Source organism: Monodelphis domestica, chromosome 3 (genome assembly GCF_027887165.1).
Source record: "Monodelphis domestica isolate mMonDom1 chromosome 3, mMonDom1.pri, whole genome shotgun sequence".
Taxonomy (NCBI): domain Eukaryota; kingdom Metazoa; phylum Chordata; class Mammalia; order Didelphimorphia; family Didelphidae; genus Monodelphis; species Monodelphis domestica.
This window is the reverse complement of record NC_077229.1, coordinates 483,057,412-483,081,568: the sequence shown is the minus strand read 5'-3', so window position 1 is coordinate 483,081,568 and position 24,157 is coordinate 483,057,412. Positions and strand designations below refer to the sequence as shown.

Below are 24,157 nucleotides of genomic sequence, written 5' to 3'. Positions count from 1 at the left end.
CCCAGTGTCAGAGGTGGAAAAGGAACCCAAATCTTCCTGACGTCAAGTCCAGCATTGTACCCCCTCTGCTTTTATACTGCCTCTCCCCACAACAGAGCAGATCCTTCAGGTTACTGTCTATATGTAATGTAGTATTAAATAAAGAGGTTAATATTTTAGATAAAAACCTAATGGTTCTTGTTTAAAGGTTAAGATATCTCATAAGGAGATGATTTATACTGGCAATTACTTCTTTTGCTTATAAACCACTGGCTTCTGAAGTTAATTATAATTTATCCACCTCATGGAAAACCAAATTTTCCAACATATTTTTGCCTTCTTCCCCTGTGATACCTTTGCATTGAAATCAGAGAGTAATATTTCACATATATATGTTTTTTGCACAGATATTTGAGATATTTGTATATGTGAATATGTGTGTGTGTGTGTGTGTGTGTGTGTGTGTGTGTGTGTGTGTGTAAAATGGTGATTTCATTTGGAGGGTAAGTTTTTCAAAGACTTACTTTATCTCCTTGTCCTCTTAGAACTGATGTTGATAGATAATCTACAATTACTTTTTTGATGGTTCTTTTGCCAATATTATCATGAACACTCAGGACATGAAAAAATGTTTCTTCTAAGTTTTTGGATGTATAATAAAACAACTGCATTAACTTCTCCAGCCTAAGGACAGCCTGTAAGCTATCCCTCCACTCTAACTTCCTTTTGCCTTCTGATTTCACTTATGCCAAGAATATAAAGATTGATATGATTCGGGTCCTCTAGTTGCTGAGTTGCTGGTCTCTTGAGAAGGATCTTACTTTTGAAGTACTAAAAGTTAAGTTAAAGCTTCTGCAAGGTCTAAAAATCATACAACTGTTAGCACATGTTTCTCTTTTCTACCACATCCTTACAGAAACAAAAGGAAACTGTACAAACAGAGGTCCATTTTACATTCACATGAAGCTAATAACTTCTCAAAATATGGGCCTATATTTCTTCTCTCTTTAAGTCAAAATCCTAGAAAAAAAAATGACTATACTTATTGCCTTTGCTTCGTCTCCTCTTACTTCTCAAATATTTGATTTACAATCTACCAAATTGACATCTCTCTCTCCAAAGATACCAATAGTGGCTAAATTGAAGGGCCTTTTCTCAGGTCTAATTTTCCTTGATTTCTCAGTAGTATCAGATACTGCTAACCACCCTCTCATCCTCCCAGGGCTTTGGTAACCTTACACTCTCTGGGTTCTCCCCTCACCTGTCTGGCCCTCTTCAATCTCTTTGCTGATTCATCATGTACATCTCCCCCACTAAGTGAATGCCCAGGAAGGTTCTGTCCTGAGAGGTAGAGCAGTAGAGTAGCAAGTGTGCTAGAGGTTGAACTGCAGTCAGAGAACCTATGTTCCAACCTCAGCTCTGCCATTAATTGGCCGTGTGATCTTGGACAAATCACTGAACCTCTCCAGGACTCAAAAGACTTCATCTCTAAAATGAGAAAACTGGCCAAGGTGTATCTAAGGAATCTCCTCCAATTCTCCATCTATGACTTTTGATCTTTTATCTCTTTATATCTCCTCTTGGAAATCTCATAAACTTTCATGAGTTCATTAATCATCTCTATGCAGATGATTCTATACACCTATACATCCATCCCTATTTTCTCAGTCTCTCAGCGGCACCAACTGCCTATTGGATGTTTCCAGCTGGATATATCTCCAGGTCAATGTAACTCATGATCTCTCTCTCAAAACCTTTACCTCTTCCTATTTCTGAAAAGGACACTGTCATCCTTTCAAACACTAAGCTGCACAAATTCAGAAACTCTTCCTTCACCCTCACCTCTATATCTGATCATTTTTTAAGTCTTGTTGACTCCTCCACCATAACATCGCTTATATTTATCCCCTTTTTTCTGCTCACAGATATTACCATTTCAGATTCATAATCACCTCTCATCTGGACTACAATCTCTCCCTGCCTCACATCTCTCCCCTTCTCTATTCAACTAACAAAGCAATATTCCTAATGCACAGATCTATGCCACTCTATAATTCAATAAGTTTCAGTGGTTTTCTAGTTCCTATAAAATCAAATATGAATCCCTCTGCCTAACATTAGAGATCCTTCATAAAAGGTTTCTAGCCTATCTTTTCAGGTTTATTGCCCATTATTCCACACAGTGCAACTGGCCACACACTATACAACTCTAGTCCACCTGGCCTACTTTCTATTGCCAGTACTTGACACTTCATCTCTCATATTTATGCCATTAGAATACAAGTCTATACTCTGTTTCTGAAACCTTTCCCTGCTCATCCCTGCCTCCAAAAACTTTTAGATTCACTTGAAGCTTTCAGCTCAAGTGCTGCCTCCAACACAAGTGCCTTTCCTGATTCCTTCACATTTTCTAATAACCACTTCCCTATTCATTTGTACATATTGTATTGATTGATCTATATAAACAATGTTTCTCTCTAAAAGAATGTAAGCTCCTTAAGCCTTGCACATAGTAGACACTTTTAATAAATGCTTGCTGTATGAACAAATTTTCTTTTTGATCAAAGAATTCATCATTAAGGAGCCAAACTGTAAGTGATGTTTATGTGGGTATATGATTTGAGGTTTTGGTTTTAAGATTACTCTATTACAAAAATGAATAATGTGGAAATAGGTATCAAGTGATAATATTTGTATAACCCAGTGGAATTGCTTGTCAGCTGTGAAGTGTGAACACTAAGTAAGGAAGTTGGCAAGTCACTTGTTAAAATGAGTGATAACTCCAGAACTCAACACTAAGTAGGAGTGTTGGCAAGTCATTTGCTAAAGTGGATGATAACTCACTCAATCAGTCAGAAACTTGGGAATTCTTTTAAAAGTTCACACAAGAGTTCACAACCTCAGGAACTATTCAATCAGGAAACTGTAAACCTTTCTGATGAGAAAGGTTCCTTCATAAGGTGAGAAGTCAATCCCACAGACACTGCCCCTGGGTAGTGCTAGACAATTTTGGAAACTGTGATTGGTCCTTGTGAAAAGGGGGAAGGGACAATAAGCCACCATAAAAGGCCCTGAATTTCTGAAGCTAGGGAAGTTGCTTCCAAGAAGGAAGTTGGCTTCAAGAAGTCAGCTTAAGGAAGAAGGTTGGTTCAAGGAAGAAAGTTGGCCTCTGGAGTCACCTTCAACTCAAGTCATACTCTTGATCTGCCTCCTTGGAGGGAAGTTGGGTGAGTGGATAGCTGGCTTTTCCTTCCTGTCTTCTGGAGAGAGTTTAATTCTGCTTGAAGGTCAAGTCCCAGCTGAGTAGGTCTTCTCTACCCTTTTGTATTTCTCTACTTTCACTCTTTCCACCTCTTTTGTAAATAAACTATTAAAGGTCACTTTGACTTTGAGCAATAATACTTTGAATCATATATTTTAGTCAAACCCTTAATTTTAACCCTTACACAGCTCCTAGAGGGGGGAGGGAAAGGGGAAGGGAGAGAACATGAATCATGTATCCATTGAAAAATATTTTAAAATTTTGAAAATTTTTAATTAAAAAAAAAAGCTACAAGTGAAAAGACTCCATATTTAGACTGGTCCTCAGAAAACAGCCACATTTTGTTGTTAGGATTATACTCAAAGCCTTAGTAGCTTGGTAGAAAATGCCAGAATCTGTACTCTGCTGGCATAGTCTCTGAGAACCCCAGGTCACTTCATACCTTGGTAAGGTATTGTGATGAGACAATGTACATAGGTACTGCTAATAAATATTTGTTGACTGATTGGCTGGACGAAAGTGCCCCTTTTAAGCCTAAGCTTTCCTCAGTGGAATCAGGTAGCAGATCTAAAAGACCACTAACCTTCTTAAATTGTGAACTTCATAAAGGTCAAAATATATAGTAGTTTAGATAAAGTCCACTAAAAAATATTCTTTCAAGAGATAACCAGAATTTTTTTGGTCTCCCTATAACCAAAATGCTGACATATAAAATGGTAATTCAGCAAGCAACAAACATTAATATTATATATTTAGCATCTCAGTAAATGAAATTAAATAAAATGCTTAGCTCTAGGGCTTAATAAGGCTTTATTAATAATAAAGTTATAAATAGTTCCTTACTCTTCCCAAATAAGTTGTTGTTTTTTTTTTTTAATAAAAACCCTTACCTTTCATCTTGGAACCAATCAATACTGTGTATTGGTTCCAAGGCATAAGAATGGTAAGGGCTAGGGATTGGGGGTTAAGTGACTTGCCCAGGGTCACATAGCTGAGAAGTGTCTGAGTCCAGATTTGAACCTAGGACCTCCCATCTCTAGGCCTGTCTCTCAATGCACTGAGCTACCCAGCTTCCCCCTAAGTAAATCTTCAAAAAGCAAAACTATAGGCTGAAACACAAGATACTATAAATTTAAAAGGAAAGCTGAAAGACAAAAATGACAAAACTGGGGGAGGAAAAGTAAGGGGGGGAAAGAAGAAGAGAACAAAAGGTGAGGAAAAGTTAGCTATTCTTCACAATACTTTCCATTTAACAAAACTTCCTATCAACAGAAACGTTTTAGTTCTTTATTCTTAGGTAGCACCTTGAAACTTTCATATTTATAATTCCTTTTAAAAAAGTTAATAGGGAAAGTTTTATTTTGAAATTAGAAAGCACATGTCTTGAGGTGATAGAAAAAAGGAGGAAAGGCTAAATAAATTACACTTTCATCTCTCATTCTAAATGTGTTTACAAAGTAAAATACAAAATACTAGAAATGTAATGGAAACCTCGCAACCCTCTCAACCCCCCTCAAAAAAATTTTGATAAATTACAACTATTTAAAGGCCATTAACTGTACCAGCAATAAGGAAAATCATAAGTGGGTAAAATGTATCTCTCCCACTTCATATCAGATCATCCTTCTTCCCTCTTTTGGTGTCCACCTAGCAAGCAACCAGTGCCATTCATATCTAGTTTTGCAGAATTCTTCACCTAATTTTGTCATGTCTGGGTCTGCTCTCCCCACAAGTGTTTCATGTTCCTGTCCAAAAGACCAAATAATAAGGCAAAACTATGGACAGGTTAATTGGTTAATAACCCATCCTAAGAAATATACTGTATTTAAAATTAGCAGGGTTTTTTGTTTGTTCATTTGGAGACCATGATTTATTCCTATGAAGAGGTTATAAAGGCATAGCGTTTGAGCTAGAAGGCTTCTTGGAGGTCACCCGGTCTAATATTCACTTTACATAGGAGAGAACAGAAACTCACAGAGGAATGGTAACACAAGTAATTGACTCCAGTTCCTACAACTCCAATAGCAGTCTTTCTAGGACAAGGCATTGTTTATAAGGTGCTAATTCAATAATCTGGCAAACTAAAGAGGCAGATGGATACCTCTTCAAATTATATCATGAAGGTGCCTCTGACTCTACCTAGGAACAAGTCAGCCTTAATGAACATTTATCAATTACATGTTACAAAATGAGTTCTCTTTGAATAGAGATTGTTTCATTAATTATTTTTGTATCCCCAGCACCTTGCATAGTACCATAGTAGGCACTTAAATGCTTGTTGATTAACTCACAGATATAGTGTGCTAGACACTTGGATATACAAAAAAGGAAAATCAAGAACTGTTCCTGCCCACAAAAAGCTTACATTCTATTGAGGGAAATAATACATGAGCATATGAATAAATGCAAAACATGTAAAAAGTATAAACTATTTTGGGGGAGAAGAGAAATATTAGAAACTGAGGGAAATTAAGAATGGCCTTATATAGGACTAGTAGCACTTTATCTGAGCTTTTAAGGAAGCTGAGTCAGGAGTTAGGAGGGAGCACACCAAAGCCAGGGCAAAGGCACAGAGAAGGAAGACAGTGCATTTTCAGTGTAGAAGAACAAAGAGACCAATTAGGTTGATACACAAAGAATGTGAAGGGGGATATGATAAAATAAACTTGGAAATAAAGTCTAAGCAGAAATTATGAAGTGTTTGAAATACCAAAGAGAGAAATCTGATCCTAGGAACAACAGGAAGTGACTTCAACTTTTGGGCAGGGGAGAATCATGGTCAGATTTGTGCTTCAGGAACATCGCTTTGACAAGCCTTCAGAGGATGAATTAAAAAGTCAGGAAATTAAATTTTAAAATAAAATAAGTATTGCTATATTTACCTAGTCTGATATGCTCTGTTCGCTCATGAAGTTCAGTTACTAGAGCTTTCATTCGTTCATAGTTTTCCTAGAACAGGGGGGGAAAAGAATTTAAAAGTTATGGGGAAATAGAAAAATGGTCAAAGAATATAATTCTAAGTAATAGTAGTAGTTGTCATCATCATAGCATTCATATAGCTTTATGATTTTTAAGTTTACAAAATCCTTAACATGTTAACTCATTTGATCTTTATAACAACCCTCTGAGATAAGTGCTATTATTATGCCAGTTTACAGATGAGGAATCTGGAGCTTAAATGATCTGACCAAGTTCAAACAACCAGGAAGGCAAGATTTGAACCCAGGTCTCCCTGACTCCAAATTTGCTGCTGTCTTCATTGCACCACACACCTAAAGAAAGTCATTAAAAGAATTACAAACTACAATACAACCACCTTATGAAAGAATGCTCCAAATGACTAATAATAGGTGAAATACAAACCAAAAGAACCATATCATTTTTCTTTCTCCCTGAAATATTCCCTTTCATTCTCTTACTACTGCACTAAGATAAGTTATCATTTAGTCATATGGATAAAAGGCTTTGTTAAAGATGCTGCAGTTTACAAGGTGAAAGTGTGTGTGAAGTGAATCTTAATCAAGGACTTGGAAGGACCAAGTGTGCAAAACAAAACAATTTAGAGTTATATAGTGCTTTAAGGTTAATAAGACATGTTTCTCATATATACACTGTGAGGTAACTAGTATATTGCCCGCACTTTACATATAACAAACAGGTACTAAAAGGCTAAACAATCTTGCCAGGGTCATTAACTAGTAATAATTAATAAATATCAGAGGCAGCACTTAAATTAGAACTCCTGATATCACTCTTGACATCATACCACAGTGTCTCTTGAAAGGCTCCAAAAGGATAGGTAAGAAGACTGATGTAGAGCGGTGGAAGAAAAAGTCAGAAGTATTTTTCCAAGGGCATAAAAAGGCAAAAATCAGTTCCTAAGAGGTGAAATTCAGAGTCAAAAAATAGTCATCAGAAACTAGAGAGCAATCTGAAGTGGACAGGAGGTCAGAAGGTTGAAGGGTGGGAAGTATGTTCCAATTACATATTAAATAAACCTGTTCTTGATTGAGTACAAGCCCAGATGGTCAAAAGTATGAATCAAGGGCATAGATAAACAGTATATTTCCATTATCCATTTAATAGCCCCAAATAAGACCTAACCAAAAAATTTGCTCTTCTACTAAGGCAGGATTGATATGCAAGGGAAATACTGGGGAAGAAGTACCTATTTGTTACATGTGCTCATTTTACCCTTTTCAAGAAAGGGGAAGACTGGGACCCTGTCTATAATGCTTCTACCATGATAAAACAATTTCTTACACTCAAGGAGATACTTTGATTCTTAAGAAACCTGATCTCAGGCCAATCATTTACTCTCTAGGAGATATTAATAAAATGAGAAGATTGTAATTTGATGATTTCTTAGGTTCATTCCAACTCTAATTATTATGAGGCCCTGGGTTTGAATCTCACCCCTTTTTGATCCTGAGCAAGCCACTTAATCCCAATTGCCCAGCCCATACCACTCTTCTGCCTTGGAACAGATACTTAGAATCAATTCTAACACAGAAGGTAGGTTTTAAAAAAAGAAGAAGAAATAGATTAAAAGAAAAAGTGTTAAGCATTTCCTAAGTAATGGAATCCCTGAAAACTAGAAGAGATCAAATATAAGTCAATGATTTTGTTAGATATAAAGAAATTCTAGCATAAAATGAGAAAATTTCAGAGATCATATCAATAACTACTAACATGAAAAAATATCAAGAAGAGATAATTTAAGAATCATTGAACTCCCTGAAAATCGTGATTTTAAAAAAATCCTGGACCCTGGCAGAAATAGTGATTTCTTATACATGGTAGACCAAAAAATGTATTGGCCTAGAGGAATCTCTCTTGTCTCTTTCCCTGAATGCAAATGAGTGATCATGAGCTGGGCATTCCTAGCTTGGCAGCAGCCTATGAATTCCAGGGTTCCAGAATTGCAGCTGATCGACATCAGGAAGAATTTTATGCAAAGGAGAGAATAAACACTGACAAGAAGAGCACTGCAGCATTTAGAGCCCTAGTCAAGACAGTCAACAAGTACCTACCATGTACCAAGCACTGTGCCTTAAGGGTTCGCCCTAGTAGAAGTAGGGGATGATATGAACACCAAAAGCAAGAGCAGGGAAGGGTGTGGGTCTTCAGCACAAGTCCCAGAAGTGGTGGCAGGAAGCATGACAGGACCCAGTAGCAGTGGTAGTGGGTTTCAGCAAGAGCCCAGCAATTGAGTGGGTATAGACATAATGGGCCCCAACAAAATAGGGACTGGCATGGGCAGTGTTTGCAAAAGCAATTCCAGTGCAGCCTTTGGTTTAATCTACAACTGACTGGCCCTGCTACATGGCTGCTAATACAGTACCCAGTAGTCACTAGACAATTCCTCTCCAGGAAGAGTTTATAGGACCAAGGGCTCTGGACTAAGAGCATTGCTACAGGTATTACAGCTGCTGGGGTCTAACTAGTATTGCTACAAATTTGAATACTGCTGTTTGGTCCAGGGAAGCAGCTTCAGAGAAACCTCTAATGGGGACATATTTGGCATTTCTAACTATGGGGCTTCCAAAAAGAGGAAAGTATTCTGGTGGGGTAGGGATGGTAATACGAAGCAATTCTTACCATAGATGCTGGCATTTGTACAGGGTACATAGAAGAAGGTATGATGAGGGGCAGCTGGGTGGCTCAGTGGATTGAGAGCCAGATCTAGAGACAGGAGGTCCTAGGTTCAAATCTGGCCTCACACACTTCCCAGCTGTGTGACCTTGGACAAGTCACTTAACCCCCATTGCCTAGCTAGCCCTTACCACTCTTCTGCCTTGGAACCAATATACAGTATTGATTCCAAGATGGAAGGTAAGGGTTTAAAAAAAAAAAAAAGATATAATGATCCTGATCCACTTGTATCTGGTATTTACTCCCCAGAATAAGAGCCCTCCTAGTGTTTCCTACCCCACACCCATGTTCCTGCATCTTTTTGTGTGTTTTCTCCTCTTTTAGATGGTAAGCTCCTTGAGGGCAAAGATGGTCATTCTTTTTATTAATTATACCCCTAATGCTTAGCACCATGCACTGGCACATTACTACTGGTACTTAATAAATGTTCATTGGACAGGCATGATCCCTAATTAGGATCAGTGATTGTACAGGAAGTGCCACTGTCTTCTCTGTAGTTCTATATTCCTGGTTTTTCTCTGACACACAGTAACCTCTATTTAGCAGAACACCTACTTGGAGCTACAAAGATTTAGTATTACCCATCCCATGAACCAAATCATTTAGACCCAAGGTTCAATCATTCTGAATAAGGAAAGCAAAGTCTAAGATTTATTGTTATTCTCACACATTTAGTCATCTTTTGAGGAGCTATTATACTACTTGTCTTTTATTTTATTTTTGCTATTTTCTGGTTTTGCTTTTTCTCCTCCAGTGGTATTCTCAATGCTTATTTTTGTTGAATATCCTTCCTCCTGATGTGGCTAAATTAACTGTTGAATGACTTGTGAACATCTAATTATGTTCCACTGTCAGACCTAAACTACCAGAAGATTGGTTTGCCTGGGGCCCATAAATCACTTTTCTAACAATGAGTAAGAAGCCCTGTTTGGAACAACTAGGGATTCGGTGAACAGACCTGGAGACAGGAGGCCCTCGGTTCAAATTTGACCTCAGAATTTCCTACCTAGGCCAGTCACTTAACCTCAATTGCCTAAGTCTTACCACTCTTCTGCCTTAAGACAGAAGATAAGGTTGTTGCAGGGGTTTTTTGAGCTTTATTTCTTACCCTCTGCAACCTGAGTTGTCAAACCTAGCCATTATTGAATATTGATCTTAGAACTTTCCCTCACTCCTATTCTCTTCAAGTTGATCAAAATATCTGCTACTTGGCCTGGTAGGCTGTGACAAAGCATCTTGACCAATTCCTCCCAATCCTGAGAGGAATCTGGGAAAGCTGGAAACTTTTTTTAAAATTTCTATTTTGTTGTATGCTTAACAATCATTGGCAAACACAAACATTTCAAAATATCAAAGATCAGGAAAGAAGCTCACATTAAAAACTGTGAATAACTATTATGTACAAAGCCAAGAGGTGGGAACTATTTATCATCATCAATCTTTTGAAGCCATGCTTTGGTTAGGTCTTTCAAAGTTGTTTCCCCTCACATCATTATTGAGGTCAACATGTAATTCAGGGGAAAATTTATAGAAAGTTTCTCTCATAAAGGCTTCATTTCTCAAATATAAATAAACGTTCAAAGGATATGAACAAGTAATTTTCAGATGAAGAAATCAAAGCTAACGATAGTCATATGAAAAAAAATGTTCTAAATGACTACTGATTAGAGAAATACAAGTTAAAACCACTGTAAGAGAGGAAACCCGGGCTCAATCAGCCAGAAGAACAAATCAAGTGGGAGAAGGGCAAGAAAGGCAGAGAATTCCAGAGAAGGAACTGAAGAGCTGAGAAAATCCAAGCAGTTAACTCACTTCTCTTTGGGGAGCCCTCCAGAGAGGTTGGTCTGAGAGAACCTCTGAGTTTTGATCATCCTTCTGTGAATCCAGACCCCCTGAATCCAGTGGAAGACAACAGGAGTGGATAGAACTTAGTCATAAAGCTATCCACCCCAGGAAGATTTCCTCTACATCCCTCTAAAGCAGTCTTTGAACTTCATATCATAATTAGGACAGATAAAAGTGAGAACAGCTCTCACACCTGACCCAGTGGGGTTCAGGCACTCAGCCTGACCCTACAGGATTTGGGGAGAAGGGGTTCAGTTGTTAGCCTTTAGGGACTTCCTACTCCCACTTTTGCATTACCTTATCCCACAATCTTACTTACCCTACCTTATGTGTGTTCCTTTAGAATAAATAGCTGTTTTATCAGATCAAGTGCCTGCTTTAATAATATCTAGGAGAGACCTAAAGCTTGGGGACGAAAGCAATACCTTCTCAGGGAGGGAGAAGCAGTGCAGTCCTGGACTTTATTTCAACCCAGTCGCTGAAGAAATATAGTTTGTGACTCTGAAGACAACTAGTGTGGGTTTTACTAGGGAAAGAGAGGAGAGAAACCATTCCATCTCCACCACACTCTAGCCCTAAACTAAATAGTGGGCAACTCCATTTCTCCCCCTCCATTACACCACTCAAGTTTTTACCTGACACCTATTTGTTTGACTAATATGACAGAAAAGGAAAACAACAAATGCTGGAAGAAATATGGAAAAATTGGGACACTAATGCACTGTTGGTGAAGTTATAAACCATTCCAGAGAACAATTTGGAATTATGTCCAAAGGGCTTTAAAATTGTTCATACTCTATGATTCATCTGTGTCATTACCAAGTCTGTATTGCAAAGAGATTAAAGAAAAAGGAAAAAGACCCATATGTCAAAAAAAATACTTATAGAAATTCTTCTTTGTGATAGCAAAGAATTAGAAATTGAAAGGATGCCAATCAATTAGCTGAACAAGTTGTGGTATATGTGATAAATGTGATATATGTGATAAAATACTGTAGTACTGTAAGAAATATTAAGCAGGATTGTTTTCAGAAAAACATGGGAAAACTATCTGAACTGATATAAAGTGAAGTGATCAGAACCAGAAGAACACTGTACACAACAGCAATATTTTAACAAGGATTTAGCTACTCTGATCAGTACAGTGATCTAAAGCAGTTGCAAAGGACTCATGATAAAAAAAAAGTTCTACCTCCAGAGAAAGAAATGTTCTGAGTGAAGACTGAAGATGTTTCTTTCACTTCCTTTCTATTTCTTTCTTTCTTTCTTTCTTTTTTCTTTTTTTTTCTTTCTTTCTTTCTTTCTTTTTTTTTCTTTCTTTCTTTCTTTCTTTCTTTCTTTCTTTCTTTCTTTTTGTAATATGGCTAATACAGAAACATACCTGGCATCTGTATAAATTATATCATATTAACTGCTTTCTCAATGGGTGGGAGAGGGACTAGCAGGAAAGAGAGAATTTGAAACTCAAAATTTTTAAAACAAATGCTAAAAATTGTTTTTACATGTAACTGAAAAAAATAAAATATTTTACACTTAAAAAATAAAAATAATGCTAAAATATTTTTAAAACAACATGTAAAACCAATATGTAAATTCTGTAGCAATCTACTTAACATCTTCTCCGTCTCTGACATTTTGAATCAGAGTGAATTGGGCACACATGTGAAAGAATTCCTACTGTAGAAAACAAGAATGAATGAATGAATGAATGTGCTTTTATTAAGTGCTTACAATGTGCAAAATATATAGTAAGGGCTCTACATAACTTTTGACACTCAGAGATACTCACAAAAAAAGAATGTACTGATTCTGCAGACAGAGTTGTAGTCAACAGAGACCTTTTTTTTGAAAACTTTCTCCAAGGAAGATAAAGTGGAAAAGAGCACTGAAGAGTTAAAAATTTTTTTTAATTAAAAGCCTGGCTCTACCACTTACTAGTTTTAAATCCTAGACAGGTGATTCTGCCTATTCTGTGCCTAGATGATTTTAGGCTCCTCTCCATTTTAAATCCCTACAAAATTAAGCCAAGAGCTACTGCAGAGCCCATACTGTGCAACATTATAAAATTTTTTATGGACAGTGACTGTATCTTATTTTGTAATTTTGCACTACTTAGCCTGGTTCTAGACAAAAATCTTGTGTCCAATAAAAGCTGATTGGTTGACTGGGGTCCTGCTTCAAAAAGGATTCCAAAATATCAACTATTTGGGGTGTCATCCCAGCTCCAGCAAAAATAATGCTCACAGACATGCTTCTATCCAAGTCTTGTCTGATTCAGAGATGAATGCTTCTGACTTGAAGAGAATGTTTTTTTTTCCCTTAATTTCATGAACCAAGATATACTACAGACATAGCATATACCCTTTGTGTGATACTGGTCAAGAATTTTTTTAAAAGCATCACTGATGTAGGGAATTTCCTGATAAAGAAAATCATTCCACCAAATCAAGTCAATTTCTTAGAGGTTAAAGGACTTAACCCAGGATCACATGTTCAATATAGATCAGAGTTTTCTTGACTGCAAGGTCAGCTTCCTATCCACTATGCCAAACTGTCACTACTATTTTTTAAAATTGTATGCTACTAATTTTTTGTAGTCAGTTTTTACTTTACCAGTACTGAGGTATTTTAAGTCAAAGGAAATCTGACAAGAAGGGTTAACATATTATTATTACTGAGTTAGGAATAACTTTTCTTTCTTCTACTTTAAACAAGGATAAGCTTGCGGTAAGAAGTAAATTTTCAAAAATTCCATGTACAGTGAGTTCTCAAAGCTGCAGGTCTAGTCATTGGTGATGTAAAACATCTCCCACTCACTCTTGCCAGGCTCAATAAAATTGTAAAAGAAGCAAGAAGGAGATTGGTTAATATCTCCTAAAAATTCTGGAATGCTTCCCACACTTACAACTCATCTGCAATTTGTATTTTTAATTTAAATAGCAAATCAAAGACTGTCTAGCCTTTTTTTAAACCATTATCCAACCTTCAACACCAATATTAAATAGGCTTATTCACACAAAAACAGCTACCCACTTCTAAAGAAAGAACTGACAGAGTCTGAATGCAGATTGAAGCATGCCATGCTTCACTTTATTTCCTCCATGAATTTTTCTTTAGTGTGTTATGTGTCTTTCACAACATGATGATCATGGAAATATGTATTGTATAACACATGTAAAATCTATATCATATTAACTGCCATCTCAGATGGGAGGCAGAGAAAACAAACTTAAAAAATGTCAGAAAATGATTATTTGATGTCTTATACCCAAGTGGAGTTTCCTTTTGGATAGCAATCTTATTACTGTCCTAAATGAAGGAAGACATTAATAAGTTCAATATGGGGAAATGAGAGGATTCCTAGTGCATAAAAACTTAATTAATGTGCTCAATTTCTTTGTGTTTTCTGAAGAGGAGAGTGAACACTATTATTTAGAGAAATGCAAATAATAAATGTGAGGGAACACAACGCATTGATATTAGATTGTCTATTGTACATAAAAAGAAAGTGACAAAAGTTGAAGGAGATGTGGGGAAATTGAGATATTGATGAACTCTAGTGGAGTTGTGAAATGATTCAACCATTCTGGAGAGAGCAATTTTGAACTATATCCTAACGGCATTAAAAAAAAAAAACAAAAAGGAAAGGAAGTATATTTAAAAGACAAAACAAAATACTTAAAGCTGCTCTTTTGGGGGTGACCAAAGAATTAGAAAGTAAGAGAAAATTCTTCAATTGGGAAATGGCTAAGTAAATTGTGGCAAAGGATTGTAATGGAATACTGTTGTTTGATCATTAATGAAGATAGGGAGAAGCTCAAAGAAACCCAGAAAGTCTTGAGAACTTATGCAGACTGAATTTAGCAGAACCAGAACACTGCACATTGTGACAATATGGTATGTAGAACAAATGTGAATTGAACTATTGTCAATAATATGCTGATCCAAAACAATCCCAAAGGACTGATAAGAAAAAAATTCAGTTTTGAGAAAAGAATTGATGGAGTCTGAATCCAGACCAAAGAAAAATTTTTTAACTTTAAAAATTTTTGCTTTATTGTTTGAGTTTAAGTTCCACAAAAGGATCAATATAGGAAAACGTATTACTGGGTTACATATGCAAAATCTATATAAGATAGCTTAACTTCTTTTGGCCATGGGGTGAAAATCCAAGACTCAAAATTTTTTTTAAATATTGGATATTGTTTTCATACATAATTTTTGTCAAAAAATAAACTGAAATGATGGAGGAGAAAAGTTGTAAGAACAATATAATTTCTGGAATGATTAATTATAAATATAAATATAATACATATAAGTAATGATTACAAGAAGGGCTTCAGTCTTGAGCTAATGCTTAACTAAACAATGGACACATAGAGATAAGATTCAGTGTCTCCAATTCAGTAGGAGAGGCCTTATGCTGTAGCACAGACTTCCTAGATTGTCCCACAGAGAAGCAACCTTAAACACCCCAGATTTCATACTGTGCATAAAATGCTATAATGATAAAGTCTTTTTTTTTAAACCCTTACCTTCTGTCTTGGAGCCAATACTGTGTATTGGTTCCAAGGCAGAAGAGTGGTAAGGGCTAGGCAATGGGGGTCAAGTGACTTGCCCAGGGTCACACAGCTGGGAAGTGTCTGAGGCCAGATTTGAACCTAGGACCTTCTGTCTCTAGGCCTGACTCTCAATCCACTGAGCCACCCAGCTGCCCCCTATAATAATAAAGTCTTGATAAAGACTTTGATAAAGAATGCTTCTCATTCTACCTCTCTAACTGAAGGCATTCATCTGTTACAGGTTTTTTTTGCCATTCCCCAGTTAATTGGCACTCACTTCTTTCCTGTTCTTTTTTGTTTATTGGCACATATAGATCTGACCAAACAAAATAACAATGCATAGGGAAGATGTGGAAAGGATAAGGGACCTGATCCTTAATGTTAAGTCCATTCTATCCAAGAACTCAAGCTCATGATGCAGTTGGCTGATTCCTGGGTCTGAGCCAAAGTTCAACCCCTTGGATGAAGAAATAAGGGAGAATCTGAGGTCTCCAAGTCCACCTTGTGTCTGGAAATATCAACTAATAGGAACTCAGGGGATATCCTAAGGTTGACCTGTCAGGCTAAAGAGTAACAGGATATAACTCCCTTCATAAGCAAGAGGCAAGGCACATTCTTTTCTGGTATGAATTAGACACATTTGTTGCTTATAGGAATTCTCTTTTCCCCCACTGAGAAACAATATTCTCAGAAGAAATAGCCTCATGTTCTTTATTGGTTAAGACATCAATGCTACACAATAAAATATTTCCCTAAGGTGAAAAAAAAAGAAAATGATTATTTGAAATTGTACTACATATAATCTGGGGGGGAAATTAATATACATATTAAATAGGTACTAATCTGAGATAAAAGCACTGAATACCTAGAAAATAAACATTTACTATTAAAAAATACCAAAAAATCTTGATATGTTATGTTCTTTGGAAAATTAAGTTCCTTAGGAGCAGCTAGATGGCACAAGTCCAGGCCTGGAGTTAGGAGAACCTGGGTCCAAATCTGGTGTCAGACACTTTATAGCTGTGTGACCCTAGACAAGTCACTTAACTTTGCCTAGCCTTTGCCTTTCTGTCTTAGAGTTGTTACTAAGACAGAAAGTAAGGATTTAAAAAAAGAAAGAAATGTAAGTTCCTTGAAGATAGACGTTATATTTCACACACTGACACATGTATTGAATGACAGAACTTCTGTACTTTACACATAATAGGAATTCAATAAATTCTGAAATAATTGCAGCTAACTTTAAAACCTGGCATATAAAAATTAGAAAGTTACTCCTAATTTGCACATTCAAAACAGCCCAACAGGTAAAGAATATGTTAACACATTTCCAAAGATTTTCAAATATTTTAGAGAATAGCATATGATCCACGTGTGGCTAGAGGAAGGGAAGAATTTCCAGCAAGAAAACTTTGAGAAATTGAAAAAACAAAACAAAAGCAAGCTTGGGACTTGGTCAATATTTTTTAACTCTTTATATAAATTCAATTCTCTTTCCACTATGCCTTCCTTGGGAAAAGTTTTCAAAAAAGGTCTCTGTTGGCTACCACTGTATCTGCAGAATCAGTACGTTCTTTTTTGTGAATATTTCAGAGGATCTAACAGTTATATGTAGCCTTTACTATATGCTTTGCACATAGTAAAAACACTTAATAAAAGCATGCTCATTCATTCATTTCTGTTTTCTACAGTAAGAACAGAAAGAACAAAACTTACATATGCTTACATTTCTACTGTATCATCTGTTTTGTTTTTTTTACTGAGTGACTATATTTGATGATAAAGCATCCAATATTCACAAACTACCTTGAATTTACTATCTTAATTCCAAACTGATAAATTTGCATATAAGGATCATCTACCTAGGAACAGAAGCTTTTAAATCAGGGAGCAATCAGATCTACCCAAAACTCAAGATCATTCTTTCATTTCAAGTGACTAAGGGGGCAGCTGGGAAACCCAATGGACTGAGAGCCAGGCCTAGAGACGGGAGGTCCTGGGTTCAAATCTGGCCTCAGACACTTCCCAGCTGTGTGACCCTGGGCAAGTCACTTGACCCTCATTGCCTAGCCCTTACCACTTTTCTGCCTTGGAACCAAATCATAGTATTGATTGAAATAAAGTGACTGAGAAACTGGGACTCAGTCTTACCCCACATTGCTGTTCAGTCTTTCCAGTCATATCCAACTCTTCATGACTCCATTTGGGGTTTTATTGGCAACAATACTGGAATGGTTTGCCATTTCCTTCTCCAGCTCACTTTACAGATGAGGAAATTCAGTTAAACATAGATAAGCTACTTACCCAGTGTCACAAAGTTAGTATCTGAGATCACATTTGAGGCAGGTTTACCTGCCTCCAGGGCCTAGCACTCTATCCACTGTACCACCTTGCTGCCCAGTATAATAGTAGCTATCCTAAATATTCTCTTCTCAATACCCCAGGCTAAGAGTCATAACAGTCTACTTGCTGTCTATTCTACTCTAGCCAGTAAGGCAAATTCACCAAAGAAAACAAGGAAGCAGGGATAATCAACGATACAAAAGTATTACAGCAATCCCTTATAAACTGTTCCAACCCATGCTGGGAGCCATCAGGCCATCGGCCGAGATCCAGTCCCATTCATGGCTCCAGTGGTCCTCAGTAGGTAGAGCTGGATAGCTCAATGGATTAAAAGCCAGGCCTGGAGATGGGAGGTTCTAGGTTCAAATCTGACCTCAGACACTTCCTAGGTATGTGACCCTGAGCAAGTCACTTAACCCCCATTGACTAGCCCTACCCACTCCTCTGCCTTGGAACCAATATTGATTCCAAGATGGAAGATAAGGGTTTAAAAAAAAAAAGAAAAAGCTGGTAAGATCTACATGAACTGATGCAGAGTAAATAAGCAGAATTGGGAGAATATTATATACAATACTAGCAATATTTTATGATGATCACCTATGACAGACTTAGCTAGTCCCAGCAATGCAATCATTTGGGACAATTCTACAGGACTTATGATGAGGCATGCTATGTACCTCCAAAGAAAGAACTGTTGGACTCAGATGCAGATCAAAGCATACTAGTTTTCACATCAGTTTATGTATAGTTTTATTTTGAGATTTTGGTCTTGAAGAATGGTCTCTTACAATAATAGCTAATATGGAAGTGTGTTTTGCATGATAATGCATGTATGACCCAGATCAAATTACATACCATCTCCAAGTAAGATGAGGAATAGGAGGAATGGAGGTGGTTTGGATCTTATCATTTTGGAAAGCATGTTGAAAATTATTATTACATGTAATTGGGAAAATAAAATATCTTTGAATAAAAAAATAAACTAAAAAAAAGTAGACAAGTACTAGGATTTAACCTGTAAAATAAGCCTCAATATTTCTTCATCTAGACTTGTGATTTATAGCAACCTAGTTCCTACAAAGAAATTTACTTGAAGCTTTTCATTCTATAGTCAAGGTTTTGTTTTCTGTCATTTTGAGTCTAATGTACAATTTTTTTCTTTATTCTTTATTCTTCATTAGAAGGCAGATTTAAAATTTCACTCTTTGAAAGCAACTTTCAGAAACATCTTATTTGCTTTTCAGATGGTGTTCACTGCCCAGGACACACAGACTATCTACCATACACATTAGTACCCTAAGGAGTTGTGAATTCCACATGCTGATGATGGGCTGGCTTTGGGGGTTTTCTTAGGAAAGATACTACAATGGTTTGCCATTTCTTTCTCTAGTTCATTTTACAGATGATGAAATTGAGTCTAACACAGTTAAACAACTTGTCCAGGGTTGCACGGCTAGTACACATAACTAGTAAATGTCTGAGGTCACATTTGAACTCAAGCCTTCCTGATTCTAGGCCTGGTGCTCTACCGGATGCACCACCTAACCTCCTTTTTACTCCACAGTATATTTACATAATACAGGTTGAATCAATCTTTTTGCTTCTTCAATGTCCAAAATTCCCAGCCAAGAGTAGTGCAAGCCCCATGAAAAGAATCCAAGGAAGTCTAATCCTGTCGTTGCTAGTGCTCTAACTCTGGGTAGAAGAGATCTCAGAAAGTCAAATGCAGTTGGGGCAATGGTTCATTCTAAGAGAATGTGTTTATTTTCATGGGGCTACCAAATATCCTTGACTAGGAATTCTGGGCAGTGAGGCTACCAAAAAAAAAAAGAGAGAAAGATCTATTCCACCATATAAACCATATAACATGTAAATATAAGGTAAAGTAAGTTGATTACCAGCTCTCAGTAAGTTGATTATTACCTACTATTAAGCAAATAAATAGTTTTTAAGTTTTGGGAAGGTGTTGATGCCCCCCTGACCCCTCAGGTTCCTCCCATTGGGCTACTGGACAGAGGGGTGGGTGACATGAGGAATGTACTCAGTGAGTGTAGAGAGGGGGAGGGAGTGGCCTGAACACTCTACTCCCTTCCAGCTCTGCAGCCTGTGAGCACTCCCACTACCCCCACCTTACCCCAGACAGGGGAGGCAGGAAGCTCTCCTATTGGGGTGCTGGGAAAAGGGGCAGACAAAGTGAGGGAAGTTCTCAGTGCAAATGGAGAGGGGAAATGGGAGTGTGCACTCCCATTGGGCTGCTGGGTAGAGGGGTGGGTGATGTGAAAAAATATCATCAGGTGGAGTGGAGAGGGGTAGGAGAGCAGCTCTGCCCAAGTCCCTCTGCCTTTCTAGTAACAAACTCTGGGGGGGGGGGGGGGGAGAGGAGTGGGAGGAAGGGTGGCATGTGTGTCCACAGAGTGATCTGTGTGCTGGATTTGGTGCATATGCCATAGGTTTGCCATCATGGTGCTAGAAGATCTTTAAGATCACTTGTAGCTCTAAAACCCAGTGACCAAAATTGCATTTATCTATGCATACATCCTACCACCTATTAGACTCTTAACTTTGTATTAGTGATCAGCTACTGACAGAGTATCTTTGCCTATGTTTTCCAACTCTAAATCCTGGATTCTTTCCATTACATCGCAGGTTGCTTTCAGGTAGAGTCTACAATTCTAACTGATTATATTCATTTTTATATATATTATGAAAACTGGCACACTAATTTGCAGAGGAAATAGTTCACATTAATATAGTATTTAGTAGTTACAATAATTTAATAAATATTCTAATTTGACCCTCAAAACCCTACAATACAAATGGTTATTAGTATTCTCATATTAAAGATAAGAAAATGAGGACAAGTAGAATGTAAACTCCCTAATGGAAGGGGCTGATTTCTTTTTCTCTTTGTACCTCTAGTGTCTATACATTGCCATTTTTGTCCATGCCTATGATTTCACTGGTTTAGGGAATTCCTAGTGAAGAAATCTCCTTCAGTCAATGCAAACAGGTAACTGCTCATAATTTGGTCTTTGAAAGTTGTCTGCAGCACTCAAAAGTCACATAATTTGTTGGAGTCACAAAGTTCATGTATATGTCAGAGACAAGACTGTAACCTAATTTTTCCTGACTAAGACAGGCTTTCTATCCATGATACCACACTGGCTCTCACCTTGCCATATAGGGAGTATTTAATAATAAACGTTTGTCAAATTGGATTTGTAACCTTAAAGTGCTATGTGAGAAGTAATATGCAACAATAAATTAGAGTTGGCCTCTGAGTCAAGAATATGAGGATTTAAGGGGCAGCTAGGTGGCTCAGTGGATAGAACCTCAGGTCTAGAGGCAGGAGGTTTCAAATGTGACCTCAGATAGTTTTGTGACCCTGGGCAAATCACTTAATCCCATCTGCCTAGCCCTTACTGCTCTTCTGCTCTGGAACCCATACTCTGTATCAATTCTAAAACAGAAGGTGAGGGTTTAAGAAATAAATAATAATTATCAAAACAGGAAGGAAAAAAGAGGCTATAGTTACAGAACAGCTGCTTTAACAATAGCACCTACTTCTCAGGACTATTGTGGGGATAAAAAAATGAGATATTTATAAAGTGCTTTGCAAACTTTAAAGTGCTATATAAGGGCTATTATCATCATTATATTAACTATTATTACCTGTTGATTGTGAAATCACAGATCCCATCAAAAAGGGACTTTATAAATAAGAGCTAGTATGTATTACCTATACAAATCAGTGTACTAAGCATTATAAAAGATGCAAATGAATACATAACAATTATAGGAGCATATAAACCTTATCTCTGAAATTAATCCGTGGTATTCTATATGGATAGAAAGTCTTGGATTCAATGTGAGGACAGGCAATTCACTTCTTGGCCTATTTCTTTGATTTAAAGAGATTGAGAGAAATATAAAGAAAAAATATATGAAATGAAGAGAAAAAGAGAGAGCAAGTGAAAGAGGAGGGAGAAGGGAAGGGAAAGGGGAGAGAAGAATAACCTCCAAAGGACCCTTCCAGCTGTAACATTCCGTATTTGAGACAGATTAAGAAGGGGGAGGAGGACTGCAATGAGGCAAAGTGTTCGTCGTCCTGATCTATAGAAAGTAGGTGACCTGAGATCCCATCTCTAGAAGTGTAGGGCTGGGTTTTTATTGTTCATTCATTTGTCTAAGGTTCACTGATAAAATCTCAAATCAGCCCACAAGGGGACCTGAAGATGTGGATCTCTGAACCGAGGCTGGGAATCCCACACAGTGAATGAGGCTGAGAAACCCAGAGAGCCGGGTCACATCTGCTCACAGTTGGCTCCCCAGTAGGCCTGAGACGGGAGAAAAGGAGAGGCCGCCAGGGCCCCCGGGGCGCAGCTGTACAGCCCGGGTCGGCCCTCGCCCCGCCCGGCCTACCTGGTAGAGCGCGGAGCCCTTGTCGAGTTGGGAGCCCAGCGTGGCCACTGCATCCCCATGGTAGGGGCGTGAACTCGGGGCAAAACGGCTAGGGAGCAACACCCGGACACCGGACCTCACGGCGGACAACATCGCTGCAAAACAGCGAGGAAAGGGAGGTCCCCGGCCTACCCACAGCCTGGTACAAGATCCACCCCACTACAAGACACAAGACACGTGGCCACAGATGCAGTCTCGAATTGGTTAACACCGCCCGCACCGCCCCTCTCGCTACAGCCAATAGAAGGCAGACAATTTTACCCCACCCACCCCCACCTCTAGGACCTGCTCCTCCAAAACCCTGCCGCCTCGTAGAGGCTCTCGTAGAAGGGTGCAGCCTCAAGAGGAATGCATTTTTAGAGAATTATTGGGTCTTTTCTTAGATATCTAACAATGTACTACTTTCTCCTAACTTTGAAGAAACATTTGCGCCTCCTGTGATCTTTAACTTTGGCATCAAAACATTAAATTTACATTAAAATTGCAAATTTTGAGATATTTCCTCCGGAAACGAGGAAGGGGATGGGGTTGGGTACTAAGTACCAAAAAAGTACGAACACTAGTCAACATCCTGGAGCAATTTGCAGTATCTGTCTCCGGAAGGTGGAGTGTAGAACTTTCCTAGATCTGGAAAATATCTAAAGATGAATGTCCTCGTGGAGTTTAAGATGATTAAAAAAAAAAGGCAAAATTATACAAAGAACACAAGGTGAAACAAATGGGTGGTTTGGTAACCAAGTAACCAAGTAACAAAGCCTGAGAATATTACAGGACTGTAAAGATCGTGTAATCCAATCCTCTACTTGTATAGATGAAGAAACAAAAGTGATTTGAAAAGATTATACAGCTGGTAATTGTCATATCTGAGTTTCAGTTAAGTCTTCTGAGTCTCTTCCAGTTCAGTACATCTTCACTTGATTAAAATTAAATCTGAGGACAAATAAAAACTGAAAAATCAAACTCCCCTGAGCTTTGGGAAGTGCACTAAATATTGCTCAGACCCTAAAGTAATACAAAATAATTTCACAAAGGAAAGAACTAAGATCGGGAAAGGCCTCATGTGGGAATTGATAACTGGGTTATGCTTTGAAGGAAGCTGGAATTCTATAAAGCTGAGGTAAGGAAGGAGTACATTCTGGAAATGGGGTACAATCTCACAATCTAGCAGTATAGTAGACAAGATTTGACTGTTGGATATGGGATTTGAGGAAAAGGGGAAAGCAAGAATGACTCAAAGGATGTGAACCTAGATGACTGAAGAGGTGGTTGGGTTATCAACAAATTGGGAAATTTAGAGGAGGAATAGGCTTGAGGAAAATACTAGATAAATGAGTTCGTGGACTGGAGTTTCAATTAGATTTAGTTAAATAAGTTGTTATTTTAAGTGTATTTTATGCTATTCTTGTTCTTTGAAAACTATTTATCAACACATGTATGATATGGGCAGGGATTGCCACACTTAGAAGTCTCTACCCTAGCTTCATTCCCATAAGTTAGAGGAGTTCATTGTTCATTGAATTGAGCTTGAATTCCTGAAAATTCTTCTTCGCTAGACTTGAATAAAATATCATATGATTCAAATGTGTAGCAAGAAATTGAATTTGAGCACTTCCTAGCACCTTGTTAAAAGCCATGTATGACCAGAGTCTCCTGTTTGGTCCCCTAGTCCATGGAGGGATGCTATATCAGACAATTAGTCTCCAAAGCCAGGAGGAAGGACTCCTCTATAAACTAGACAAGGAAGTGAAGAAAAAATCTTGTCTCTTTTTTGAGCTGATCACTTGGTTGGAACATGGCCATATTTGCTCTCCTTCAGAATTCCACTCAGGTAAGTGAGATGTGGGAGACTTCTCTATCCTGAGGAGCAGCAATGGTGGCTAAATACAATGGCAGTGAGAATATATGCTTGCCTAGGTGAGCCTGAGACTTGACCTTAAGTCCCTGTCTGCCTATTCTGTTTTATATTTCTTTTCCTGGGCATAGGTAACAACATAGTAATCTTGGGATATATGTTGCTGACCACAGTAAACACTTTGTGACCTTAAAAATC

At 37.8% G+C, this 24,157-nt stretch overlaps 1 protein-coding gene across 1 annotated transcript in view; it reads right to left on the bottom strand.

Moving 5' to 3' along the window:
- MCCC2 (methylcrotonyl-CoA carboxylase subunit 2) overlaps positions 1-22,285 on the bottom strand; it is a 93,955-nt gene extending 71,670 nt beyond the window's left edge. The window contains exons 1-2 of the mRNA XM_007486501.3: positions 22,069-22,285; positions 6,124-6,190 (exon numbers count right to left, since the gene is read on the bottom strand). Of these exons, the coding sequence (XP_007486563.1) occupies positions 6,124-6,190; positions 22,069-22,200 (199 nt within the window). The 5' untranslated portion in view covers positions 22,201-22,285. The remainder of the gene's footprint in view (positions 1-6,123; positions 6,191-22,068) is intronic.
- Positions 22,286-24,157: the final 1,872 nt, after the last annotated feature.